Raw genomic sequence first — 23,117 nt, forward strand, 5'->3', positions numbered from 1 at the left:
TTTATTTTAAATGTGCCTATTGCTTTACATTCATTATTTAGGTTAGAGTGTTCTCCAAGATGAGTTGTGCTTGATAATGGCCCTGTGTGTTCATATCCCAGATAATACAGTTGCTTCCCAAACATTTCTCTTGGGTATAAAAGGCTGTTTATAGAAAAACAGAATAAAAGTAAACTTGATATTCTTCAGTCTTTATGTAATTAATGCTTCATAACTTCATGGAAAGACTCAGCCAATGAACAGCTGATGAGTCCCAGCAGCTCTGGGAGGTGGGGCCTAGTGAGTATATTGAGTAAACTGTGGATTTAAAATAAAAATTTCAGGAGCTCATTTATGAATTCTTAAAGTAGAAATGTTGTCTTTAAGTTAAAGCCAAAATGAGGGCTGAGAGCTTCTGTTTTTCTTTTCTTTTTCCCCTCCCAAGTATTTGAAAACCGAAATTCTGTAAGAGATTATCTGTGAAATGCCTTTCTTTTATTACACCCATAAATTTCAGGAGTGGCTTTGATCAAGCTTTCTGCCATTCTTGGTTTCTAATCTTTTATTCATACGTTAATAACTTTAAAAACACTCACCCTATTTTTGTTGTAGTGAAAGAGGAAGTTTCTAAACAGTCAAAAGGGAAACAATGAAAATAGAACACAGTAAATGATAACTAAATTAGGGTAGGGTTTTTTTTTTTTGGTTTATGTGTGTGTGTGTGTGTGTTTTTCCAGAAAGAGCAATGCTCCATGCTGAAACTTGCCAGAGTATTTTAAGATTATTGTCTATAAAGAAAATGTTTCAGAGAATTGATATCCTCAGAGGAAAGGCATTACAGAAATGCAAAGCATTATCAGTAATGCATACTATACATAGAACAAGGTTTGTCAGTCCCTAATACTTCAAATCCGTGGAGTTTAGTTTTCTGGCTTGTGCTTAGTGTTTAACACACACACACACACACACACACACACACACACACACACACACACACACCAGGCAAATCAAATGAGTTAACGCTCTGCCGACTTCCTCTAGACATTGACCCTGGGGGTCAAACTCTTAGGAAAATGATGCCTGCTTTTCCATTCTCCTAATTCCAATCCCCACCAACAAGCATGTCCTTTCTCTGAGTGGAAGCTCACAAAGAATTTCTCGAGAGAATATGTAGCTGTGTTGGCAACAAAATCCTCTCTGCAAAATGAGGAGAGAGAGTTGTTAACTGATGAGTCAATCCAGCTTTTATAGTAGTTTATCTTCGTGGTATTTCCAAGAGCATAAATGTTATTTAAAAAAATAGACGGTCATGACAGGAAGAACACAGTTTAAAAAAAAAACAGGAACACTGAAGCCAAAAGCAATTTACTTTGCCAGTAACTGGTTACATTTCCTTTTGTTTTATTATTATTATTGCAGGAGTTGGGGTTGAGATGAAAGTTTCCCACACCTGCGCTGACACAGAACTTGTCAGAACCCATTGTAAAGCAAATATAGAAGTGAATGACTGGGACTCAGTTCTAGACGCTAAGGAAAAAAACACACCCCAAAACTTGTTTTTCTATATTGTCTTTTTAAAAAGAGACTATAAGTCTTTAATATGTGAAGGAGTTAAAAAAAAGGAAAATAACAAAACATAAGACCAGGGTTAGATGTCAAAGTAGCTTGGAGCCCCCGGTGGTCGCTGATTCTCCTGGGATTAACACCTATAGAAATAGCAGTGACTTCCCAAAGGTGAATACGTGTTAATTTCGTGGCACTGAGGAAGAGGAACAGATGGGCAGTCATAGAGGAAAGGTTTTTTAAAATAGCCACAGAGATCTTTCAGGGATTGGGCAGGAGAGTCAGCGGGCCTCTGCAAGGGGCCATGGGCATGGCTCTCTCAGTTTTATTAGAACTCTGTGACTTTGGTGGAAGTTTTGTCACCTACTGCTGAGTCAGGACCCACCGGTGGGGTCCCTGCTTGTTGTCAGGTCTGTAGGGTGCTGTTTGTTGCTTGAGACGGGCCGATCTGTGGCATTAGGGAGTGTTTTCACTCCCTGGTGACTACCAACCCAAGTTATTAATATAAATACCTCATGGTGAGACAGAGTGAGTGTGTGTGTCCATCTATTAGAGAGAATAACTAAAAGCAGAGGCTCTGGATAAAGTCCAGGTGCCTGGGCTGGAATCCTCCTGTTACCAGAAACCCACTGGATAACCTAAAACAAGTCATTTCAACGCTAGCTCAGTTTCCAGGTCTGTAAAATGGGATTCATAATCGCACTTTCTGTGGGTTTGCTGTGAGTTGTAGATGAGTTACTGTATGCAAAGTTCTGGCTGGTACAGAGAAAGTGCATGGTCCGTAGGATCAGCTCTTATTATTGTTAATGTATGATATTAAAAACAATCATGCAAAGAGCATTGCCTGAACTGTGTGAGTGAGCCAGGCCAGGGATGGCTAGTGGATTAGATACACATGGAAAAGTAACTTGTGCATTCATTGTTCCAGCCAGTTATGCTATTGGCAAGTGTACTGCCGGCTTCCCAGAATGGCTTTGCTGGTCTCCTCTAAAGTACTGGAGCTGGTGTTACTCTGGAGTCTAGGATTTAGGTTCTCTCAGTAGGTATGTAGCCCTTAGCTGTTGATGGGGCTTAAGTTGGTCCAGGGCAGCTGGGACCAGGTGGGGCTGTTTTCTCCCCCTGACCCCTGACTACTATTAAACCATAAAGCACTTATTTTTATTCGTTTATCTAGCAAGTGATTTCTTTTCTTGACCCTGGAGGAAAATAAATGTAACTTAGAGGCTAAAAATTTTGGTCTCCCCAAAAGCCAGCCTCCCAGTCTCAAAGCATCACTTGGGTTCTATGGATCTAAAAGGTCTCGAACTGCACTATGGGAGCTTGGATTTTAATCATCTGCTCCTCGGGGCATTTGCTCACTGCATGTGGGACAAGATTCTGGCCCCCGCAGGAGGCCAGGCATTTCGGCTTAACAGTAATGGGGAACTAAAGGCTGCAGGATTTCTGTCTCAATTCCCACAGCAAACTCAAATTGCTGGTTTATGTCCCCAGAGCTCAAGGGTCAGTACTAAAGGTGAACACAGTTTTACAGGTGCCCAGGGTGACGGGTATACACGTGGTCAGGTGAGCAGGCCCAGCTCATGAAGACAAAGAGGAGATATATGGGCATCTATCTCTATTTCCATTAGTCCCTCATTCATTCAACAAATTCATATTATGCAATGCCGCCTCCTGGATGTCTGCAGGGGCAGATGAGAGAGGAGTCTGACCTGGTCCTGTCCTAAGGACTCTCAATGTAGTATAAGAAGAAGCCATAAAACACAGCTAAAGTACAAAGAATAACGTGGAAAGTGATACCCAGCATAAGAGAAGGTCAGAAAAGGAGTCCAGAGGGCAGGCTCAAAGAGGAATTTGAGTTTGAGACTTGAGTGATTGGTGGGATTTAGCCAACATACCTGAAATATCAGTGTACTTGCCTTCTGAGGAACAAGAGGCTTTTTTCTCTTGACCAAATCCCATGTAGAGTTTGAAGTTTGTGTGACCAGAATATTAGGTGCCCGTGTGTTCTAAATTTGTAATTCTCAGAATCTGCTGGGGAAGGACATGTGCTTCTCCGGTTCTGAAAACAGCTCAAAGAATGGAGAAAACAGACCCGATTTGGGGATGACTTATTGTCAGTTCCCGGAACCTTTGTCTTTATTTAAAACAGCCTGTTCAATGCAAGTTCTCTCTATCTCAAAAGGCCTTTGGGATTTGAAAGCTTTTCTGGAAATGAATGCCTTTTAGGTTCAAATGCTTTTTTTTTTTTTTTTTTGCCAAAATGTTAGGAAGGAAAGATCACAGTAACAAGTGTTAGAACAGAGGCGACTTTGTTTTGTTTTCTTTCAATGAAATGCCTCACATCTACCCCAAGTTTGTTCGTCAGCTTTCTGCTCTGCTATTATTTTGATACGGGGACTTGAAAGTACAGTCCTTCCCCAGCGATCATTAAAGCTGAGCCCTCGGGGCAGTTGTGGCTACACGTCTGTGCTACAAGTCTTCCAACCCAGAGTCCACACCCTGGCTCCAGGCTGAGGACCCTGTCAGCCCTGGAAGGTGGCCTCACGCTCCCACAGGGGGGCGGGAGGTCAGGATCCACAGAACAGGCCAGATGAAGTCACCATCCCGTGCAGGGAGGTGGAGAGAGCTTAGCCCTCTCTGCCAGTCTGGCAACTCCAGCAGAGTCCTCAGCGCTCATCCCACACACTCGGTGCTAGTCACTGCTGTGTGTTTACATGAGTAATGAAGCTGCCGGGGGAGGGGTGTAGTAAGCCCAGCGCGGAGCCTCGCAGCTCTCATTCGGAGGGAAGCTGACATGACATCCACACCAAGTCAAGTCCAGACTTCCAGGGACGTGGCCCGGGAGCAGTCAGGCATATGCTGTAGCTTTCGGGAGCCCAGGCATCCTCAGGCAGATGTTTGTCGACTGGAATGGGTAATCGCTACTTTCTCTTTGCTTGATTTGTGTTTGTGGGCTTGTTTACCTTCTGTAATTCCAGGCTGGCTTGCGGGGGTGAGGAGGGGAGATGGTTTGTACTTTCAGACAAACGTTTTGGGGAAATGAGAGAAGGGAGAGGGGATTTGGGAGGAGGGGGGTCTGAGCCGGAGCTCCAAAGCCACTTTTTAAAACTTTTGCCTGATTGTAAAGGCAGCTCTATTTACGGGTTTTTAGGAATAGCCAACTGTCATCCATAGCATGAAATCAAATTAGTGGGATTAACTGTGTTTGTAAAATGAGTACAATATAAAATGTCCTGAAACCACTGGTTAACTGCATGGCAATTAAGAGGTTTCGAACTGTCCGGATTTGGCATTGTCACAATCATCAAGAGTGTGGGTACCTACCTGGGAAGGTCTGAAAGGAATTGCTTGGGGTATAATTCATTCGTTTGAAATTCTCCAAGGGCTAGCTGGCTAGTTGGTTTGTTTTACTTTTGTTCGACTTGGGTGACTGATGAAGTTAAATGTGAAAGCTGATGCCGGACAGCCCTAGTTCTCAGTAAACAGCAGCCTTTATTCCTCTGCTTTCTGTGTGGATCTTAAAGAGATTCAAGCTCAACATCAAGGTTGAAATATAACTTTGATTTGCATCTTGTCTGTGGCTTTTAGAAAGTATAAATAATCTCCACGGAATCTGGCTAACCCCAGTGTGATCTTTGGAAGTTATTTTAAATAACCCTCAAGATGGTCATTAAAAAATATACTGAGAAGGAAAAAAGAGCATGCTGGGTTACATGTATCTGCCAGATTGGTTCAGATTTGAAACAGGCTGGTCTCAATATTATTAGTAAATACATGTAATGATTTTTTTTCAGATTGTTATTGCAAATACCTCTCTCTGTAGCCTTCTCTTTCTCTCTACTTATATGTATAACTTGAGAAAATGCTCATGTCTCCATATTTGAAGAGAGATGTTTTTAAACATAATATTACTGTGATACTGTCATGGGCTGGCATATCACTTAGGTTTCTGAAAAAGAGGCAAAACAAAACAAAGAATAATCTTGGAGCCTGGCTCAGGGCTGTCGTCCGCCCAACCTGTTTCTTTTCTAACAATGGGGAAAGGCATTTTCCTTTCATCATCCTTTAGAGCTGAAGGCTTCATTTTATTTATATTAATTAGACATGTGACAGTGTAATAGATTAGCTTTGGGAAAGAAGTGCAGACGTGCATGGTCTTCCAAGGTGCAGCCCTTCAGGGAGAGAAGCATTAAATGAGGGCTGGCTACCACAGATGCGTACATGTGTCTGCACACGTGATGGGGACCACTGGAGTCAGATGCTGGGTTTTGACTAAGGAAATCCATGCCAATGAAAATGTATATCAATTGCTCTCCATTTGTTTTCAGCGCCGAATCTTAAAGGCAGACCACGCAAAAAGAAATCATGCCCACAGAGAAGAGATTCATTCAGTGCTGTGAAAGATCCCAACAACAATTCGGATGGCAAAGCCATTGTCAAGGTACAGTTGTTTGCGCCGTGGTATTCATTTTGCTGCATAGTTTTATTTTCCTCTTTCTCTTTATCTCTCTACTCTGTGTGTCTTCGTGGCAGTTGGCAATTCCAGATCTAACTTTGGTATTCACAGCTCTCTGCTATGTCTATTCTCACCACCTCTCTTGCCTTGGGAGGTGGAGGGTGGGGGAGGGAGGTAAGCATTTTGATTAGTCAACAGAAAGACTTCCCACCTCCCAGTTTGGCCTGTTGGGTGAAGGACAGATGATTAAGCGCCCACGTCATTGAGGCTGAGATTTCATAGTAGGTGACACAATGACATAGTTTACTCGGCTTGTATCAAAAATAGACCAGCTGAACCATCCTTTTTCTGAATGTGTTCAGCTAAATCTGCTGCAGAGATTAATGGAGGATGAAATTAGAAATGGCTAGAATTAATCGTTTTAGTTCCATATTTTTATTTCAAAATCACCTCTAACTTACCTTAGAGTAAAATTAAAGACACATAGCAAAATGTTTACATGTATACATATACTCATCCATACATTTATATGTTTTTTAAGATCTCTCTTTTTTAATTAAATTTATTGGGGTGACATTGGTCAACATGATCATATAGGTTTCAGGTGTGGGTTTCTATATCACAAGATCAGTATATCTTAATGCAGAATAAAGGTCCAAGTTCAAGGCTACTTGTTGAGGACCCAGGCCCATTTTTGCCCCGGCATTCTTAGGAATTTTAAAAGTGTGAGCCTGAAGTATTTAGCACCAGGAAGTGTGAAGTGCCACTTCATATTTTCAGACCTGTCTTTTTTACTTTAGTGAGTTTGGATCAGATTTCTACGGTTCTGTTTATGGGGTGTTTGCATTTAGGTGTTGTTTCTGTGCCAAAGGCAGCAATAGTCCCTTTAGGATCTGAATTGAAGACTGGATATCAACTGATACCACATTTCCAGATTTAAGGACTAAGCTTATGGAAGTGGGAACATTTTGATTATTGGCGACTTGAAAGATTCTGATGTAGAAAAACATGAATTCAGTTCTATGTTGAAAATCTACTGTTTTCCTGCCACGTACTCCACGCCTCCTCCCAGTGTAAGGAAACAAATCCTCAACATTCACATTCTGTAAATCTTATCTTCATGGGGCATTTCTGAGGCTGCTTTGTTATCATTTCTTCATGCTTCCAGGATTGCAAAGTGTTACAAAGAGATCAACCAGGAGAAATGTATATTTTCTGGCTAAAACCACAACAACAAACTTCTTTCCCTAAAGTTATTTTTTTGTTCTGTTCATTTAACCACCTGCAAGTGAGTCCACCTGAATACCAAGTATGACATTTTCTAATAATTTGGACTCTTCGCCCCTGGAGCTGCCTATCTAGGGCTTTGGTTTCCATGGTCTTCGAGGATGTCAGCCGGAACAGTTTATTCCCTATGATGTGGTTTGCAATACAATAAAGAATGGAGTGAGAAGGCTTTAAGATTGTAACATTCAGCAGAGCTTGTACTGCTGATGTCTTGTGTTGGCTCCCTGCCCCGTACTTCTAAGATGACATCATGTGTTTATCCCGGCATTTCCTATACCTGAGCCCAGTGGGATGAAGCTCCCTCTCATGTCACTTGGAGTCACTACCAACGGATGCCTCTGGGAGTTTTATAAAACTCATACAACTGACCTGAAATCACAACCCTACAACATCTCTCTCCCTGGAAAGGCAGCTCAGGACTCACACGAAGACCCACAAAATTAAAGAGAACAGGAGCCTGCTCTGTATTTGATGTTCACTGACTTATCCTTCGTAGGAATGATGGTCTTCAAGCCATTTCTACCCCACCTCCCACCAGTGCAGCCTTTCAGAATTTTTACCTGGAGGAGGATTATCCTTCCATCGTTGGTTTCGATGGTGAATGTATGGATATCCCACTGCAGCCAGCTCCTGGGGACTGGTCTAAATGTCCAACTCTTCTTGGAGTCTTGGATTATAGTCCTGCTATTCCAGTGGGTCAGGCAAGAACTCTTCATATAGAAGAGAGACTGGTAGGTGTGAAGGATGGTGGGCTTATTTGATGGCACCAACAAGACCGATATAAAATCCCTACAGAATGAACAAGCCACATCTGGGCCAGGACTACCATTAAAAAGGCATCTGTGTCATCAAGTGGTCTTTTCTCATGAAATGCTACCGTAGAGATTACAAACCTGTGACCATCGATCCTTTGCTGAGCTGGGAGCATCATTTCAGGTGACGGTTAGTTTGGCTTTATGACCAAGAGCTGTGTGACTTTTTCCTCCCAAAAGTTTCTCAAATAGACCATTTCTAACTACGGCTTTCTGCAGCTCCACCTGGCAGCGCGCTCAGCGTGAAAATCCACTGGGTTTCTTGGGTGCATGGCTGGAAAAACAAGTCAAGTCATCTACTTGTCTCCATCAAAGGTTGCACTCTCTCAATGTGAACATGAACACTAGCTTTACAAGACTCTGAGAAGATCACGGCTTCCCAAAGATAGCAAAAGTCACGTGGGAAAAGGTTCCACTTCTCTGGAGATGTCATGAAGGTGTCCAGCTCAAGTACTGCTGTTTCCCTTGGGATCATCTTACAGCAGCAGATTTGGGGCCCGAGCCAGTTCATATGGTGACCTACACAGGAGAAGTCTCAGCCCAGAGCTCTAATGAAAGGCCTCCACTGATAGAAGGCAAATGACTTCACATCCTATAAGCACTTTCCAAAGGCCAGACGTGTATAACAGGTGGTTTATAGCCTTAAAGGGACATAAAAAGGAAGCAATGTCTCCTTTCATTTACATCACAAACATACTTTCAACATTTTACAAATAGGACACGTTCATTATTTTCCATATTTTTTCATCCCCTTTGGTTCTCAGAACTACCTCCACAGTTTATCCCCTCCCGGTTTCCCGAGGAAGAAAATGAGGGTATCCTAGCACGTTAGTGACTGAATTGAAATAACTCCAGCTTCTTTCCTGCTGGTTCAGCACATCTCGCTGTCCCAGTTAAAAGCTGGATTAGTTATAACTCCATCCAGCAAAAGGATGTGGTTAATATCAAATCGGTGGTGGCTCATTGAAAACAGTAAATGTCGATTCTTTACTTAGCACTTCCTCAAGCACTTTGGAAACCCCAAAGCTCTTAGTGAGCTCAACAAGTATTAGACGTCCAGGTCGGGAGAAACAGAGCTGGTAATTAAGTGTTACCATCAAAAGGGTGGGCTTTCTCAAGGTCAACACGAGGACTAGCTCTCTTTTAATATTTCGGTGGATTAAAATGCTCAGAATGTTTTGGGTAAATGTGAAAAAAGTGCAAAAGGACTTGGCCTGTTTCTATCCAGAAACAGAATAATGCCCTCAAGGGCTCATTTATATTAACTGAAGAAATGTATGGAGCTAGTCTGAGAGAGGAAGCCGCTGTTCACTTCTTAGGAAGCACCTGGTTCCCAAGGAGACCCCAACTGGGAAGACACCAACTGAGGTGCAGGATGGAGTTCAGGAGGTGGCAGCTGCTTCACCTGGAGCCTTTTCCGTGAAGCAGGGAGTCTGAATGGCATTGGGCCTGATTTGTGCGCCCCTCCCTGCTTTCCTTCTGTTTCTGGGTGTCTCTGCACAGGTGAGGCAGAAGGTTAGGCAGCTATCTAGACACTGAGGGATAAACCTCTTTCTCCCTTAACAATGCCATTTCTGACCTAATAATATAGAAAAGTGGCCCATTGTCACTACAGGTTGAAGGCTCAGACTGTTTTATATGCAAACCTTATATCTACTCTTATTTGTATAAGACTGGAGTTTAGAGTGAGGGAGACTTCTAACCCCAGAAGCCTGCCCCTCGCTAGCCAAACAACAATACAGGACCTAGCTGAGCTCCAGTTTCCTCCTCTGTAAGGTGGGGCCAAATACTAGCCTTTTATGGTCTTGTGTACGTTAGGTAGACTGTATGCAGCCCAGCACTGTCTCTGGCGCATTGTAGGTGCTCAGTTGATAAACCACCTTTCTAAGCTGTAGGTTTTGTAAAACCTACTCATTAAGATGTGCTTTTTCATTGGAAGCATGTTCTTATTGCCAATTTAATATTTGTATAAGAGTGTCAGTGAAGTAGTATAGTGTTTAAAATCGCAAGCCCTAGAGTTGAGACTACCTGGGTTCCAATCCCACACTTGCCACTTACTAACCGGGACGTGATCTTGTGATTGTGTACGTGTCATTCATTCTCTCTGTACCTCAGTTTCCTCTAAGATGAGAATAATAATTCACCTCCTTAGAGCTGTGGGCATGAAATGAGAGAATATCGCCCTGGCCGGTTTGGCTCAATGGGTAGAGCATCAGCCTGCAGACTGAAGGGTCCTGGGTTTGATTCTGGTCAAGAGCACATGCCCGGGGTTGCAGGTTTGATCCCCCGTTGGGGGCGTGCAGGAGGCAGCTGATCAATGATTCTCTCTCATCATTGATGTTTCTATCTCTCTCTCCCTCTTCATCCCTCTTTGAAATCATAAAAAACTTATTTTTTTTAAAAATTGAGATAATACCTAAAAAGTGCTTAGAAGAGCCTGGTTTCTAGTAGCCACTCAAAAAAGGTTGGGACCAGCACAGATTAAAATGGGAGTAACTTTATGATTTCAAAAAGCCCTGGAATGATAGATTTCATCAGAACTTTAGACTCAACAATCTAAAATTTGGCAGTGAAAAAATGATGATCACATAAAGTTTCACTGGATGTTTCCCTTAATATATAATGTTACAATGTACTGAAGTTTGAAAATACTGTTAAGTAAAAATTCTCCATGGAAAAATTTTTAATACCATTTCCACAGGCCCTTAAAAATTAAAATCTTATCTAGAAGCTCAGTTGAATGAGTTGTGCAGGAAGTTTTATTTTTAGCAGGACCCGTCTGAAGATATTAAACTACCGTGTTCACTTGAGAGACTAAGCCATAAAGAAAACCTTTTAAAAGGATACACTTCCCTTTAATAAATAAGCATAGCCTTTTATGTTCTTAGTGCTTGGAAAGGAGAATCTGAAGGGGGAAAAAAGAGAGAGGTCAAAAATCTGAAATGGAAAACGTTGTTGAGTTAGTGGGACATTTTTATTCATATCATTCCCCCAGCCCTTGCCCTCTTCTCTTCGATGTTAGATATGGAGATGTAAAGAATATTGGAATGTACACATTCCCCACGGGCGCACTTGAACTTAAAGTTTGACCCTTTGTACTTCCCCCTTTTACAATTAAAATAGCTCGGCAACTTAGCATTATATTTAACAGCCATCAAAGGCCTCTTGTAGAGCATGGCAGTGAGGAGGGAACATTAGGTTAGCCTCTCGGTGTGCCAAGGCCCATATTCGCTTAGAGTATGGAAGGCAGAACATCTGGAGCATTCACCGCCATTTATTTGTTCATTATGGAGCAAGTTCACATTTCCAGGTGACCTCTACTCTTTGTGGCAAGTTCACATTTCCTATTTCCTATAGTCTCAGAGCCGACTGAAAAGCAAGAAGCCCTCATTAAAGAGTGGGATCTTTCCTTTCCTCCCGAGGGTAGAACCGGCTGATGTTCCTGATGCCAGTGTCTGCTGGCATCCATGTGTCTTCCCAGGTTGCTGGAAAGAGTAGCAACAAGATAAGTTTCCTATGAAGAGAATGACTTGTCTTTCATTGTGATACAAAGTGTGAGAACTCTGGGTGAAGAAGTTAGGGATTGTTCAATGACATTCACAGATGGTGCTCCTTAGGAAAAGTATATGAGGAGGCAGGAGAATGGCTCCACCAGATGCCAACACTGTTTCTGGTTTCACATCAACATACTTGGAAGGAGTCTAAAAGAGGCTGGAAAAAACTGGCCACCTGTTTCTATAAATACAGTTTTATTGGGACACAGCCACACCCATTTGTTTACATACTGCCTATGACTGCTTTCACACTAGAGTTGAGCAGTCTCAACAGAGGCTGTGATGGCCCAAAGTCTACAATATTTACTACTTGGCTTGACAGAAACTCACCATCCCCTGGTCGAAGACAATTCTTATTCAGTGATGCCTCTAAAAAGCTATTTGAGGGCAAGGGCAATTTATTGGTTCACCCTTCCCACCCAGTGAAATGTGTCACTCGCTACGGCTTTGTAAACGGTCCGGGGCTGCGCTTGATTTGTTGTGGCATTTTCCCCCCTCTTCCAGGTGAAATGCGAGGCCAGGTCTGCCTTGACCAAGCCGAAGAATAACCATAATAACTGTAAAAAAGTCTCCAATGAAGAAAAACCAAAGGTTGCCATTGGTGAAGAGTGCAGGGCAGACGAGCAGGCCTTCCTGGTGGCACTTTATAAATACATGAAAGAAAGGAAGACGCCAATAGAACGAATACCCTATTTAGGTTTTAAACAGAGTAAGTATACTCGTTTTCATTTTTGAAATATGAAAACTGCTCAGATTCTTTGACTTGGAAAAAAATATTTTTGACTCAGGATTATGTTGAAATCCTAATCTGGGGATGATGATGTTCTCTGTTTATACTAAATCTACAAATCATCCAAGCCAGGAATTTTTTTCCCTTCCTTTTTCCGCTACATTGTTCCCTTCTGGGGCAGTTGCAGTGAGATATTTATAGGCTTGAATCCACTGATTATGACTGGAAATAGACATGTTGAAAGTTTCTCATTTTCTGTTTTGTCAATCTTGAGTGTTTGCAACGCCTTTCTTCTGAGATAATAACATGACGTAGCTTTATCAGACACAGATGTTGCCTGTGAAAAGACGGCTTTTAAAAGGAGGACATTTAGAGGTGGACAAAACAACAACAAAGAGAAAGCATATTTCCTAAGCCCCAGATTTGTTAAGAGATAACAAAAACCTGATGACTTCAGAGGAAACAAGAAGTAAACAAATTTGAACCGAGGACCCAATTTTGAATTACTTTGACATGTCCGTTTAACCGGCCTCAGTATATTTTTATGCAGATTAGGGAACTCACAGCTGAGCAGAGTTCCATATAAAAAAATAGAAGAAACCCAGACCCCGCCTTGATTTCACAAATGAATATATATTTGGCCTCTGTCTGGATTTTGTGGCACATGAAGCGTGAGCCTCTGGCTTGATACAGTATTTTCTCCCAACGTATCTTCCTAGATTAAAACCATGTGTCATTTTGATGAAGAATGTCAAACCTGCATGTTTTACATAACAATTTACATACCTAATAGCAACTGGCACTGATTGCAAGAGAACCCTCGCAGCCATTATAAACTTATATAACTACGAATGATTACAATGTTTGTCTGAAAACTGGTTGCTGGAAATAGAAGTAAAATTAATGTACTATGAACAGCTTTGTTGCATTATGCATTGGTTCAGATTAAATCAAGGCCGAGGCAGGGCTCTTGATAGCTTTGAAACAGTGCAAGGTTCAATGAGGCTTCTTGAACGTGTTGTGTCAAAGAGCCTTTTAAAATTGATTTTATTTTGTTTTTTTATTTCTCTTACCAAGGAATTACTTGAAGTCCAATTTTCCCCTCTTGTAAAAGAATCAAATCCATAGCAGCCCCAGTATTTGGTACAAGTGAACAGGGTTGCTAGCGATTTGACATCGTTGTTTAACAACATAAACATATGCAAACCCTGGAAAGAGAAATCTGTTTAAAAGAAGTATTTTTGCAATACCATACAGGCGAGTTAGGGGACTAAGTGGGCTCATTTCCTCGGTGATGGAGTATCTTCCTTCCCTTTGATCTGTTGTATCACTGGTGCCTCAAGGGTGAAATATTTTTCCTGCTCACTGCAAGGCACCACATGTTAGTGAAATACAGTATGAGTTTTTTATATAGTGCTGCCATCAGGCATTCTATTAAAAAGATAATCATATATTAACTTAGCTGTTATTGATTGATTATGAAGAGATTTTATCTGAAGGAAGCATATATTATTACCCAATGGCTTCTTTCGAAGGGTTGAACCAGACCAGCCCCAAACTGGAAAAATCCCACAGTTCCCCCAAGGACACTGTAACTTAGCTCCTCTCCTTCTGCTGATGGCAACAGGACGCAAACTGTGTTGTCCTTTATCCTAAAAGTAGAACCATTTCCGAATTTGTGACTGTTCTTTAGAAATATTTTAAGTGGTAATAATATATCCTGTTATTGAGTGCCCTTTGGCAAATTGTTTCCTAAGAACTTAGATCTCTGGGGTATGTTAGTATTTCTTGTCTTTCTTTTTTTTTTTCTCTTTCTCATTGAAAAACAAAACAAAACAAAAATGTTTTAATTGACATTTCTTGGAAATATGTTAATGCAATGCTTATCTAAATACTTATTGTCCCTCTAACAGTTAACCTTTGGACTATGTTTCAAGCTGCTCAAAAACTGGGAGGATATGAAACAGTAAGTGTTTAAGCAACTTAAATGAAATAATTTTGCAATCTAAACCCCTCCCCTCCCCCCCTTTGACCAAAATAGAGACAATACGAAAGCAGACCATCACTGACTGCCTTTTCCAATGGCTCTACACTTTTGGGGGTTTATTGGGCCGCTTTTGGAAACAGTCCCAATTAGTTCCAGGTTTGGCAAAATTGTAAACTTGTCGTAAAAGCTACAAGTGGAAAACATATGTAACTCTCCCCTGTCAGGGAAATTAGTTGGGTCTGTAATTTTTTCCCATGTTGAGAAAGGGCTATTATTGTACAACAAGCCAAGATTGCATAAAAGAAATTTCCCTTGGCAACATACCTGACATCTGCTCATGTCTAATATGGGAAATGTATTAAAGGCTTTCAGAAGTAATCAGTATTGGCCATTAAGGAATAAAATGCAGCAAATCTCCTCTCATTCTGGGGCAGAGCGGCTTTATTAGACAAGGGTCAGTGCCGCATAAACAGGAAGTTATCAGACTTATTCAGAACAGGCTCTGACACTCTTTATCAGCTAATTCTAACTGACAGGAACGGGTTATTTTTAGCTCACGGGACAATTTGATGGCCACGGATTTTTATAGCTTGTATTTTGAACCAATAAAATGTTAGAGCAGCAAACTAAGATTAAAATCTTGAAGGAAGAAGAAAGAGCTGCATTAATATAGCACACAGAGATGACATCTGTAATAAAATCAGTTGACATAGGAACATGTCGTCATTGGAAATATTTTCTCCTCCACACAATGATCAGATTAAGTTGTGCAGTTTCTTCTGCAATTGAATAAGAAATTGTTGTTTCTTCCCTTACGAAGTAACCTGGGATATCTCTGTATCATAGTAAAAAGACAGTAAGAGACACAAAATCAAGAAAATGAAATTCATTTTAGCCCAAACATAATAACTAGTGTTTCTGGCCAGATACAGCATATTGTTCCACAAACTAACTGAATAGTTGGATGTCAGGAGCTGGGGACGGGAAAAGATGGCAAACATATGATTCAGATAGTCTGGTATTTACTACAGAGATATCTGCTGTGAATTCTGACTAAAAACTCTTTGAGTAGGTGTGCATGTAATATGTTTAGTTAATATATGGGCTACACGTATATGTTTGTGAGGAAACATAATACTGATATGAACTACATGTAAAATGTGCATTTCATAGACATGAATTTACTTAAAATACTTGTTTTATCAAGTGCCCTATGTAAAAATAAACAGTGTTATTTTTTCACTTGGTTGGATCTGTTGAGGGAACAAAGGATGGACTCTTTGCCACTGTGACTCATAGTTTTGCAAAATCTTGAGCTAATTATAGCTCTCATCTATGTGAAAAAGATGATATCTTATTCAGGGTTAGTCTCATAAATTTAGGAATCGACCCCATAGCCTAGACTTTTAAGTCTAACTTTTCGTGTTAAGAATAGGAGTATACATTTTTATGAACTGTGACTACAGATAAGTTACATGATATTGCACAATATTATGAAATGTCTTTTTAAATCCAGGAACTTGTTGTTATTCACTGATAAGGAGAGTGCTAGCAAATTTCACAGAATCAGTTTTTCCTGCTTTTGTATCTTCTGTATCTTCACAAGGACTTTTTTTCCCATGAAACTGCAAATTGGTGTCGAATATACAAAAGAAACTTCTGCTAAGTTTCAGGGCATTTGCAGTACTCTTTGAACAAGTAGTACTTATTCTTTTGTTGGATGAATGAATGAATGATTGAATGATCACACAATTAGAAAATCACCTAAACACATACAGGGTGGGGCAAAAGTAGGTTTAGAGTTGTTCATGTGGAAAATAATACAGTAATTAATAAATAATAGCACAAGAATAAACTCTGTTTCACATACTGTAAAACTACTTTTGCCCTACCCTGCATCTATTGAGTGTCTTTTGTGTACAAGGCATTGTGTTGGGCATTCTGGGAGATGCAAACATATCTAGGCCAGTAGTTCTAGTTGCTTACCATCCACAAGAGGTGGCAATAAGAGATAAGGTAGAAAGATCCTGCACCTCCTCATTTAGAGATGAGGGAAGGAAGACTTATTACTCTGATGACAGTTGAGCAGAATTTTGGAGAATAGATGGAATTTAGACATGACAGATCATGGCCTTCCAGGAAGAGAAAATCAAATGGGGAAATAAAACATGGAGGTAGAATAAGGTTGGGCATAGAGAGTTTAAGTCACCTAAAGATGAGTGACTAGCTGGCCAGGATGAATGACCATGAGAGAAGGATGGAACCCAGTGAGTAGAGATCTTGGATGCTTAGGTCCCAGAGTTCTTCATCAAGCAGCAGGGGGGATACCTTGGAGACTGTTATGCTTTGCCACTTATTCTGCCTTCACTGTGTGTGAAGGTGGAGTGGAGTAGAGAGAGGCTAGGATGGAGGGATATAGAAGACCAGATTGGGTCTGCCTTTTATCTGGTTATGAGTTTCATGTCACTTCAGCAAATCCACATGAGGACTGGTGATCTCTGCGATGGCTCTTTCCCCTTCCATTTCCATTCACACTTCAACTCCCTCATTGTGCATTGGGTCCCTCCCATTCTTCAGAACACTCCGGATTTTTTCATCTCACCTCAGGCAGGGAATCTCCATAGCCATCTTTCTATGAAATCTTCATCTGAGGCCATAAACTAGATGAAGCTAATTGGTGGGATTTTTTTCTTCCTTTGCTCTCTCCCTTCCTTCCTTCTTTTCTTTCTCCCCCCCCCCCCTTTTTCTTATATGCCTCATGTAGGCACTTAAGGTTGCCACTCCCATTCCACACTTAAGCTTTTGAATCTCCTAAGTGAAGAATATGTTTTTCTTTTGGTATATTTTGGCTAATAAAATTGTGAGACGTTCAGTGAGAATTCAGTTTTGAAGTTAGTCCAGAAGCTGTATGAATAATATCCAAAGCCTGGGGACTTAAGTTGTCATCACAGTGCTACCAAAGGACACTCATCTGTGAGATTATCTGATACCAGAACAACTATAGACTTGTCATTTAGAGCTCAAAAGAGATCTTAGAATCATCTAGATCAGTGCTTCCCAAAGGTTACTCCACAACTGGGGTTCAAATTTTCAATGGGGAACTTTAAAGTATAAGCCATTGTCTAGGCCTCCACACTGAAATATAAACTTTGTTGTAGGGCCTGAGCCTGAGAACTTGAGATTCCCTTTTCTTAAGCTGTCCAGGTGAGGTTAATTCAAAGCTAAGTGTAACAGTGATTATTAACACTTCACCTCATGGGTCATAGCTTCAGAATGGGACCCCATTTAAGTCAAATGTCGAAGATTAGAAAACTATCTTCAGGTCATTACTAAATAAACATCCAACATGTTAACATTTTGTTGACTCAAAAGAAGCCAACATTTTCCCATGAGTATTTTTCCATTTAGTCAATGGTCATCTAAATTGGGACTCAGTAAGCTATTTTCATTTTGAATAAGGGAAAGTGTAGCACCCTAACATTTTTTATTTTTCACAAATTGGCCTTTGTGTAGGAAAAGATCCTCCCCATGTTCCAGCCCCAGCCTTTGTTTTACGAAGGAGGAAACTGAGGTACAAGGAGGTGAAATTATTTGCAGGGATCATCATGGCATTCTCCCAGTTCTGACAGCTGAGAATGTTGTGCACAATCATGTTACCCTCCACAGCCACTGGAAGTTAAAGGAGATTCATAAATGATCATTGTTTGAGCCTTCCATTCTCAGCAGTCCCTTATGTATCCAGATTGCTTTCTACATAATGTGGGTGATTCTTGGAAAAAAGGTTTAATAACCTACCTTTGTTGATAGCATAGTTCAGTCAGCTCTTCGCATCTAACAAGATCCTTAGCAGATAAACTGCTACCTGCTGAAACTATCTGATTCTTGAGAAAAATGTGTGAATTCAGGAGATGGGGGTCAAGAAGTCTGGATGGTGTAAATACTCAGCAATAGTAAAAAATTTCAAGTTTAAAATTTGTAAATGTATCTCTTCTGCACTTCACTTGTGATTGGATAAAGACGTCCGTCCCTCTGGAATTCCTTCTGGTTATAAAAAGAGGCCATCTTAATTGGTTTGTTTTTCTTTGTGGTTGGTTATAAGCTATTTCAAATCTTCTGGTTTGAATTGTGGATTATGGATTATTTCATTTCAGGACCCTCAAATTTAATTTAAAAGAGAAAGAGGAGCAAAAGTTTTATTTTAAGCCTTTATAACATTTGACTAGTGGCTATATTCGGTTCTCTTTGGGGTCCTCTACCTTTGCTGGAAATGTATATTGTGTCTCTGCATCCTTAAATTTAGAGATCATAAATATATTGAATGGATTTGATTTCCGGGAAAAAAAAAACACAAAACAATATCCTGGCATTTTGATTGTTTGGCAATGAGGACCCTTCCTTTGCAGTCCTATATCCAACTTCTTCCACACATTTTAGAGTTTTGGTACTGACAGTTGAGGATGCAGAACTGGATAAAGTTGCTGATGAGCTAAGAGGCCTGCACTTCAGTTTCTGGTGAAGCAATTAAAGCTCGCAGGGTAGCTTGGGGTATTAGCAGGATGCATCGAGTTGAAGGTGGTTTGCTAAAGTGATTTCCATTTGGCTACCCGTTTGATGGCATGCCAGAGGCAGTATTTGGAAAGAAGGTAGTAGAGCAGGGAGTTGGGTCTTAAGTAAATCTAGAGGCAGAAGACCATGCACGTGGTGCCTTTGGAGAATGTCAGCTAGCAGCCCCCATCTTCCCATGGGTGAGACAGGACCATTATTTCTCATCTGGAAGGAGTTGCTTATCTTCTTGCTGGAAGGATTAGGCTTTGGCATGAGATTCTGACTTTGAAGAAAGATGACAGTAAGTGACAAAAATGACAGAAATTCTGTCATTTCATGACATCCTCTCAATCTACTAACCCTAGTTCTCTGGACAGACAAAACCTCTTGCTTAATTCAAAATTTTTGAGGCCAAAGATGATGTCATGTAGTTTTGAAAGGCTCCAGTTCCTGGAGTACTACCAGGAAAAAAAAGTCATCCTTCTTTAATTCAGTCCACCCTCAAGGTGTCCTGAGAAAGACGCTATTTCTCAGAGCAGCCTGGGCAGCACCGCTTGCCGGAAAACTCTGCTTTTGACTTCATATTTCCTGCACATTCTTAAGCCATGGAAACTCCAGAGTCCTAAAAGATCTCTGATTGCTGTTTCCTCACCGGGCCACAACCATGCCAAGATTATTCATCCCTGCAACCTCCAAGGGAGCAAAATCAAGGCTCGAAGTCTGTGTCTTGGGTTAAAACAGTTGTCCGGTTTTTCTTAAGTGACAGGATATTTTCATCAAGTAAAATCATGGAAGGGACCATTCCTTTCCCCCGCACTGGACCTGTTTTCTTGACTGGGGTGGGCAAGGTGAAGAGTTAGCTCCGGGCCACCTTTACCACATCGCCTGGGTTCTGAAGCGCAGTTTGAAAACCACTGTACTTACGGGCAGTGAAACTTCATGAACATAAAAGGTGTGGAGTGCTTTTCAGAGTTTCTTGGGTCTTACCGCACTCGGGAAAGAAGTAACTGTCAAGTGTCTTCCAAGTCTGATTGGGGCTCACACACACCTAGATTGGTTTATTTCCCTTGGGTGTGGTCTGCTCAGCTTTTCATCTTGCTTCATGGTTCCTTGTATGGCGCTGTGCTTCCTGCTGAATTATGACCCCTTGAAAGCTGTAACATCTCTTTCTGTTCATGATGCCTTCCCACCCTCAACCCTCCACCTCCATGCCTCTGTACCTGACACAGCGCCCTAAGACAGGAAGCACAGATGGGTTGCTGTCCTGAACCTCTATTATCAAAGTGAGGACCTTGAAGGAGATGACAGGAGAAGCACAATCCACGAGAAATAACTGCCGGATGAATTTGGCCATTTTCTTTAGGAAACAAAGAGCCAGGAGTTCGTTGTATCTTTAAAAATCTAAAATAAATAGAAGGTGAGGTTGAAACGTGAACATGACCAGGAGGCCTGAAGCTTAGGGAAAATTGATCCAACTAACCCCTTGGCTAGATCACACTTCACCGCTAAATGGGGCTGGGGGCTGGATACCAGGAAGCAGACTGCGGTTCTGCCCCAGATAGGGTCTAAAGCTAACACACATCCAGAGAGCACATTGAACAACAGAATAAAAACCCTAAGCAAATGAATAATTAGGCCCGAGGCAGGCATATTAGAACAGAAGGCAGATTTAGACAGGTGGGAGCACGATGCCCAGTAGCTGGGCCAGGAGGAGTTCTCGGGTTTTTTCCTCTCTCCTTATAGGGCCGTCTGACCCATTATAAAGTTTGGATAATGGGAGGATGCAGACATTTCTTGCCTTAGAGCCTGTGGTCAGCATTTGTATTAAAAGTGCACCTGGACACACAAAAATAAAGTTGGGCACCTAGGAGAACTGTGCACTTAAAAGCATTTCGCAGTTGGAAAGAGCACATTTGATGACTTTCCTGTGGAAAGAAAAGGTCTCAAAATGGCCCGGTTCATCCAGGCTGGCCAGTGGGCCCTAGGGAAACAGAGAGACCTCTTCCTCGGAGGCCAGGCCCTTGCTGTCTTCACTCCAGATGAGTCCTCACTAGTGAAAACTCTATTTAAAAACAGGAGCCTGCCGGCTTGGGGCTAACACAGACCCCTGGCCTGCTGCTCACGGCTCGTTAGCACCAAGGGGAGCTTGATGCTGGCTTCCTGCTGCCACATTTCAATCTGAGAGGGAGGAAGATTTTTGTTTCCCTTTTGACGATTCAGATTCATTATTTATTCTTAAAGAAGTTGTGTCATCTCTGTGATAGGCAAGTATTTAACAGGGCATTCCCTAGTCTAGGTGGTAGGATGTGGGAGGGGGACATGGTCAGTTTCCAAAATTATCCCTATCAGCAGTGGTCTCTTCTTCATTACATTTTCCACAATCTGTATTATTTTGTGTAGGTGTTTGGTCAATTGTTTATTGCTGACACCACCACCCCCCCCCCGTCCCCTCCCCCTCAAGGATGCAGTCATGTTGGGTCTGGTTGTCATTGTTGCATCTCAGCTGCTAGCACAGTGCCCAACAGATGGGAGATGTTCAGTACATGCTGAATGAATGGATGTGTGCATGGATGGATTCAGATATAATTGGGACTTATCCGTGACTCTGTGGTGACCATCATAGTAAAGCCTCTGTTCTGTCTAGAGGCAGGAGCAGCCAGGGCAGAAGGAACCATAGTTTTACTGGGTTCTTTAAGAGTAACACTGTAGAGCATTATTAACCTAGCCCACCCCCTTGGTTCTTGCTGACCTCGTAGTTAGGCTCTTTGCCCACTAGGTCAAAGTTGAGAACTTGTAGCAGAAGTTATACTTCCCACAGTCATCTGCCTCACTTGAAGCAAAGGGCCCCTGGAGTTCTGTATTATCACCCCGCTCCAACCATGGGCTATTCAGGAGGTCATTCTGATGTGGAGGCTGCTTTGATGTCGCAGGAAAAGGTCTGCTTTTGGGACCATAAGACATCAGTATGAACCTTGGTTTTGCCATTCTGCTGCTGTGTACCCTTGGGCAAGTCACGCAACCTCTCATCTGCATCTCCCTTTCTTCTATAATCCGCCTCACAGGCTGATGGGAGGATTAAATGACATTATGGATGTGAAATCTCTTTATAAAATATGAAATGCAGTGTACACGAGATCCAAGAGTGACAGGAGTGGCGGTCTGTTGTGAAGTGATTGCAGGGACACATGCAGGCTGTTTCCTGGCCCTGCTGGGCTCCCAAGGCCCACACACCTCATCTGAGAGAGGATTCTTCTTCCTTCTTTCTTCCTGATTCTCGCAATGGCCAGCCTGAAATTGTATTCTTTAAAAGGCTGGAGGGAGCTTGTCATTAAATATAACATAACTACCAAAATATGTATTTTGAGTGTTTTGAAAGGGGCTTGAAACCATTTATTATAATCGAAACCAAGCCACAAATAAAGGAGGGTTTATTTTTAGCTACACCTGCTAGTGGAGGTAAAGGTGGTTCTTTCTAATGAGAACCATTGGAACAAATTGGTTCAAGAATGATGGACGTGAAATTGAACAATGCAGAACTCACATTGTCTCGAGGTCCCACTGGGGCCTGTTGAGAAGGCTTTACAGGAATGAAGGGGTTCTCTTGATTTGAAATGGAAAAGATACCTCTTACCTTCTAATGTTTAACCGCCCTTGCCCTCCTCCGTAAAGATTACAATTTCAAGCCCCTGGTTGCAAGTGCAGAGTTCTTCCCCCTGGATTACTGTCTTTAGCCCCTAAGTGGACTCCATGGGCAGCTCTGGGGGTATTTTTCACAAGAAGCCTCCTGCTCTGATTGTATTAAATGCCAGGGCCCCGTTGCCACGTCCTCCACATTCCACTCACAGTTTTCCTGTGATCTAATTTGGAAACTTTCACGGGGGCCTTAGAACTTGTTCTGTCTTCCTAGTTCAAGGAAACACTGGGCTTGCTGGGATGTCACAAATGATGGGGTTTCCCGCAATTCATCATCTGCCAGATCACGCATCTGCTATTTCGTAAAATCTTAATTTACATATGAAAATAGAATGAAAGAAAAATAAATAAATAAAACAAGACCATAGCGTGCCGTTCAGTATGTCGCAAGCTGTTTGTTTTAATTCACCTAACTCAAAAATGTGCATAGCTTGCCTTTTAACTTTGGAATATGTTCCTTTTCATAGGATTTGATTGATACCCCATTTCCCCAATCTAAGTGAATAAAAAT

The 23,117-nt window shown here is 41.7% G+C and overlaps 1 protein-coding gene across 3 annotated transcripts in view; it reads left to right on the forward strand.

Annotated features, from left to right (window-relative positions):
• The window catches only part of ARID5B (AT-rich interaction domain 5B), a 176,266-nt gene that overhangs the window by 127,618 nt on the left and 25,531 nt on the right, over window positions 1–23,117 (forward strand). Inside the window, exons 1-4 of one of the 3 annotated variants that reach the window (XM_006089712.3) lie at window positions 4,052–4,456; window positions 5,871–5,983; window positions 12,156–12,360; window positions 14,295–14,347. In XM_006089712.3, coding sequence (XP_006089774.1) covers window positions 4,453–4,456; window positions 5,871–5,983; window positions 12,156–12,360; window positions 14,295–14,347 — 375 coding nt within the window. In that variant the 5' untranslated portion in view covers window positions 4,052–4,452. Of the gene's footprint in view, window positions 1–4,051; window positions 4,457–5,870; window positions 5,984–12,155; window positions 12,361–14,294; window positions 14,348–23,117 lie in introns of those variants that run through there. The other 2 variants (XM_006089711.3, XM_023754609.1) reach the window with 2 other exon arrangements.

Source organism: Myotis lucifugus, unplaced genomic scaffold (genome assembly GCF_000147115.1).
Source record: "Myotis lucifugus unplaced genomic scaffold, Myoluc2.0 scaffold_62, whole genome shotgun sequence".
In the NCBI taxonomy this organism is placed as follows: Eukaryota; Metazoa; Chordata; class Mammalia; order Chiroptera; family Vespertilionidae; genus Myotis; species Myotis lucifugus.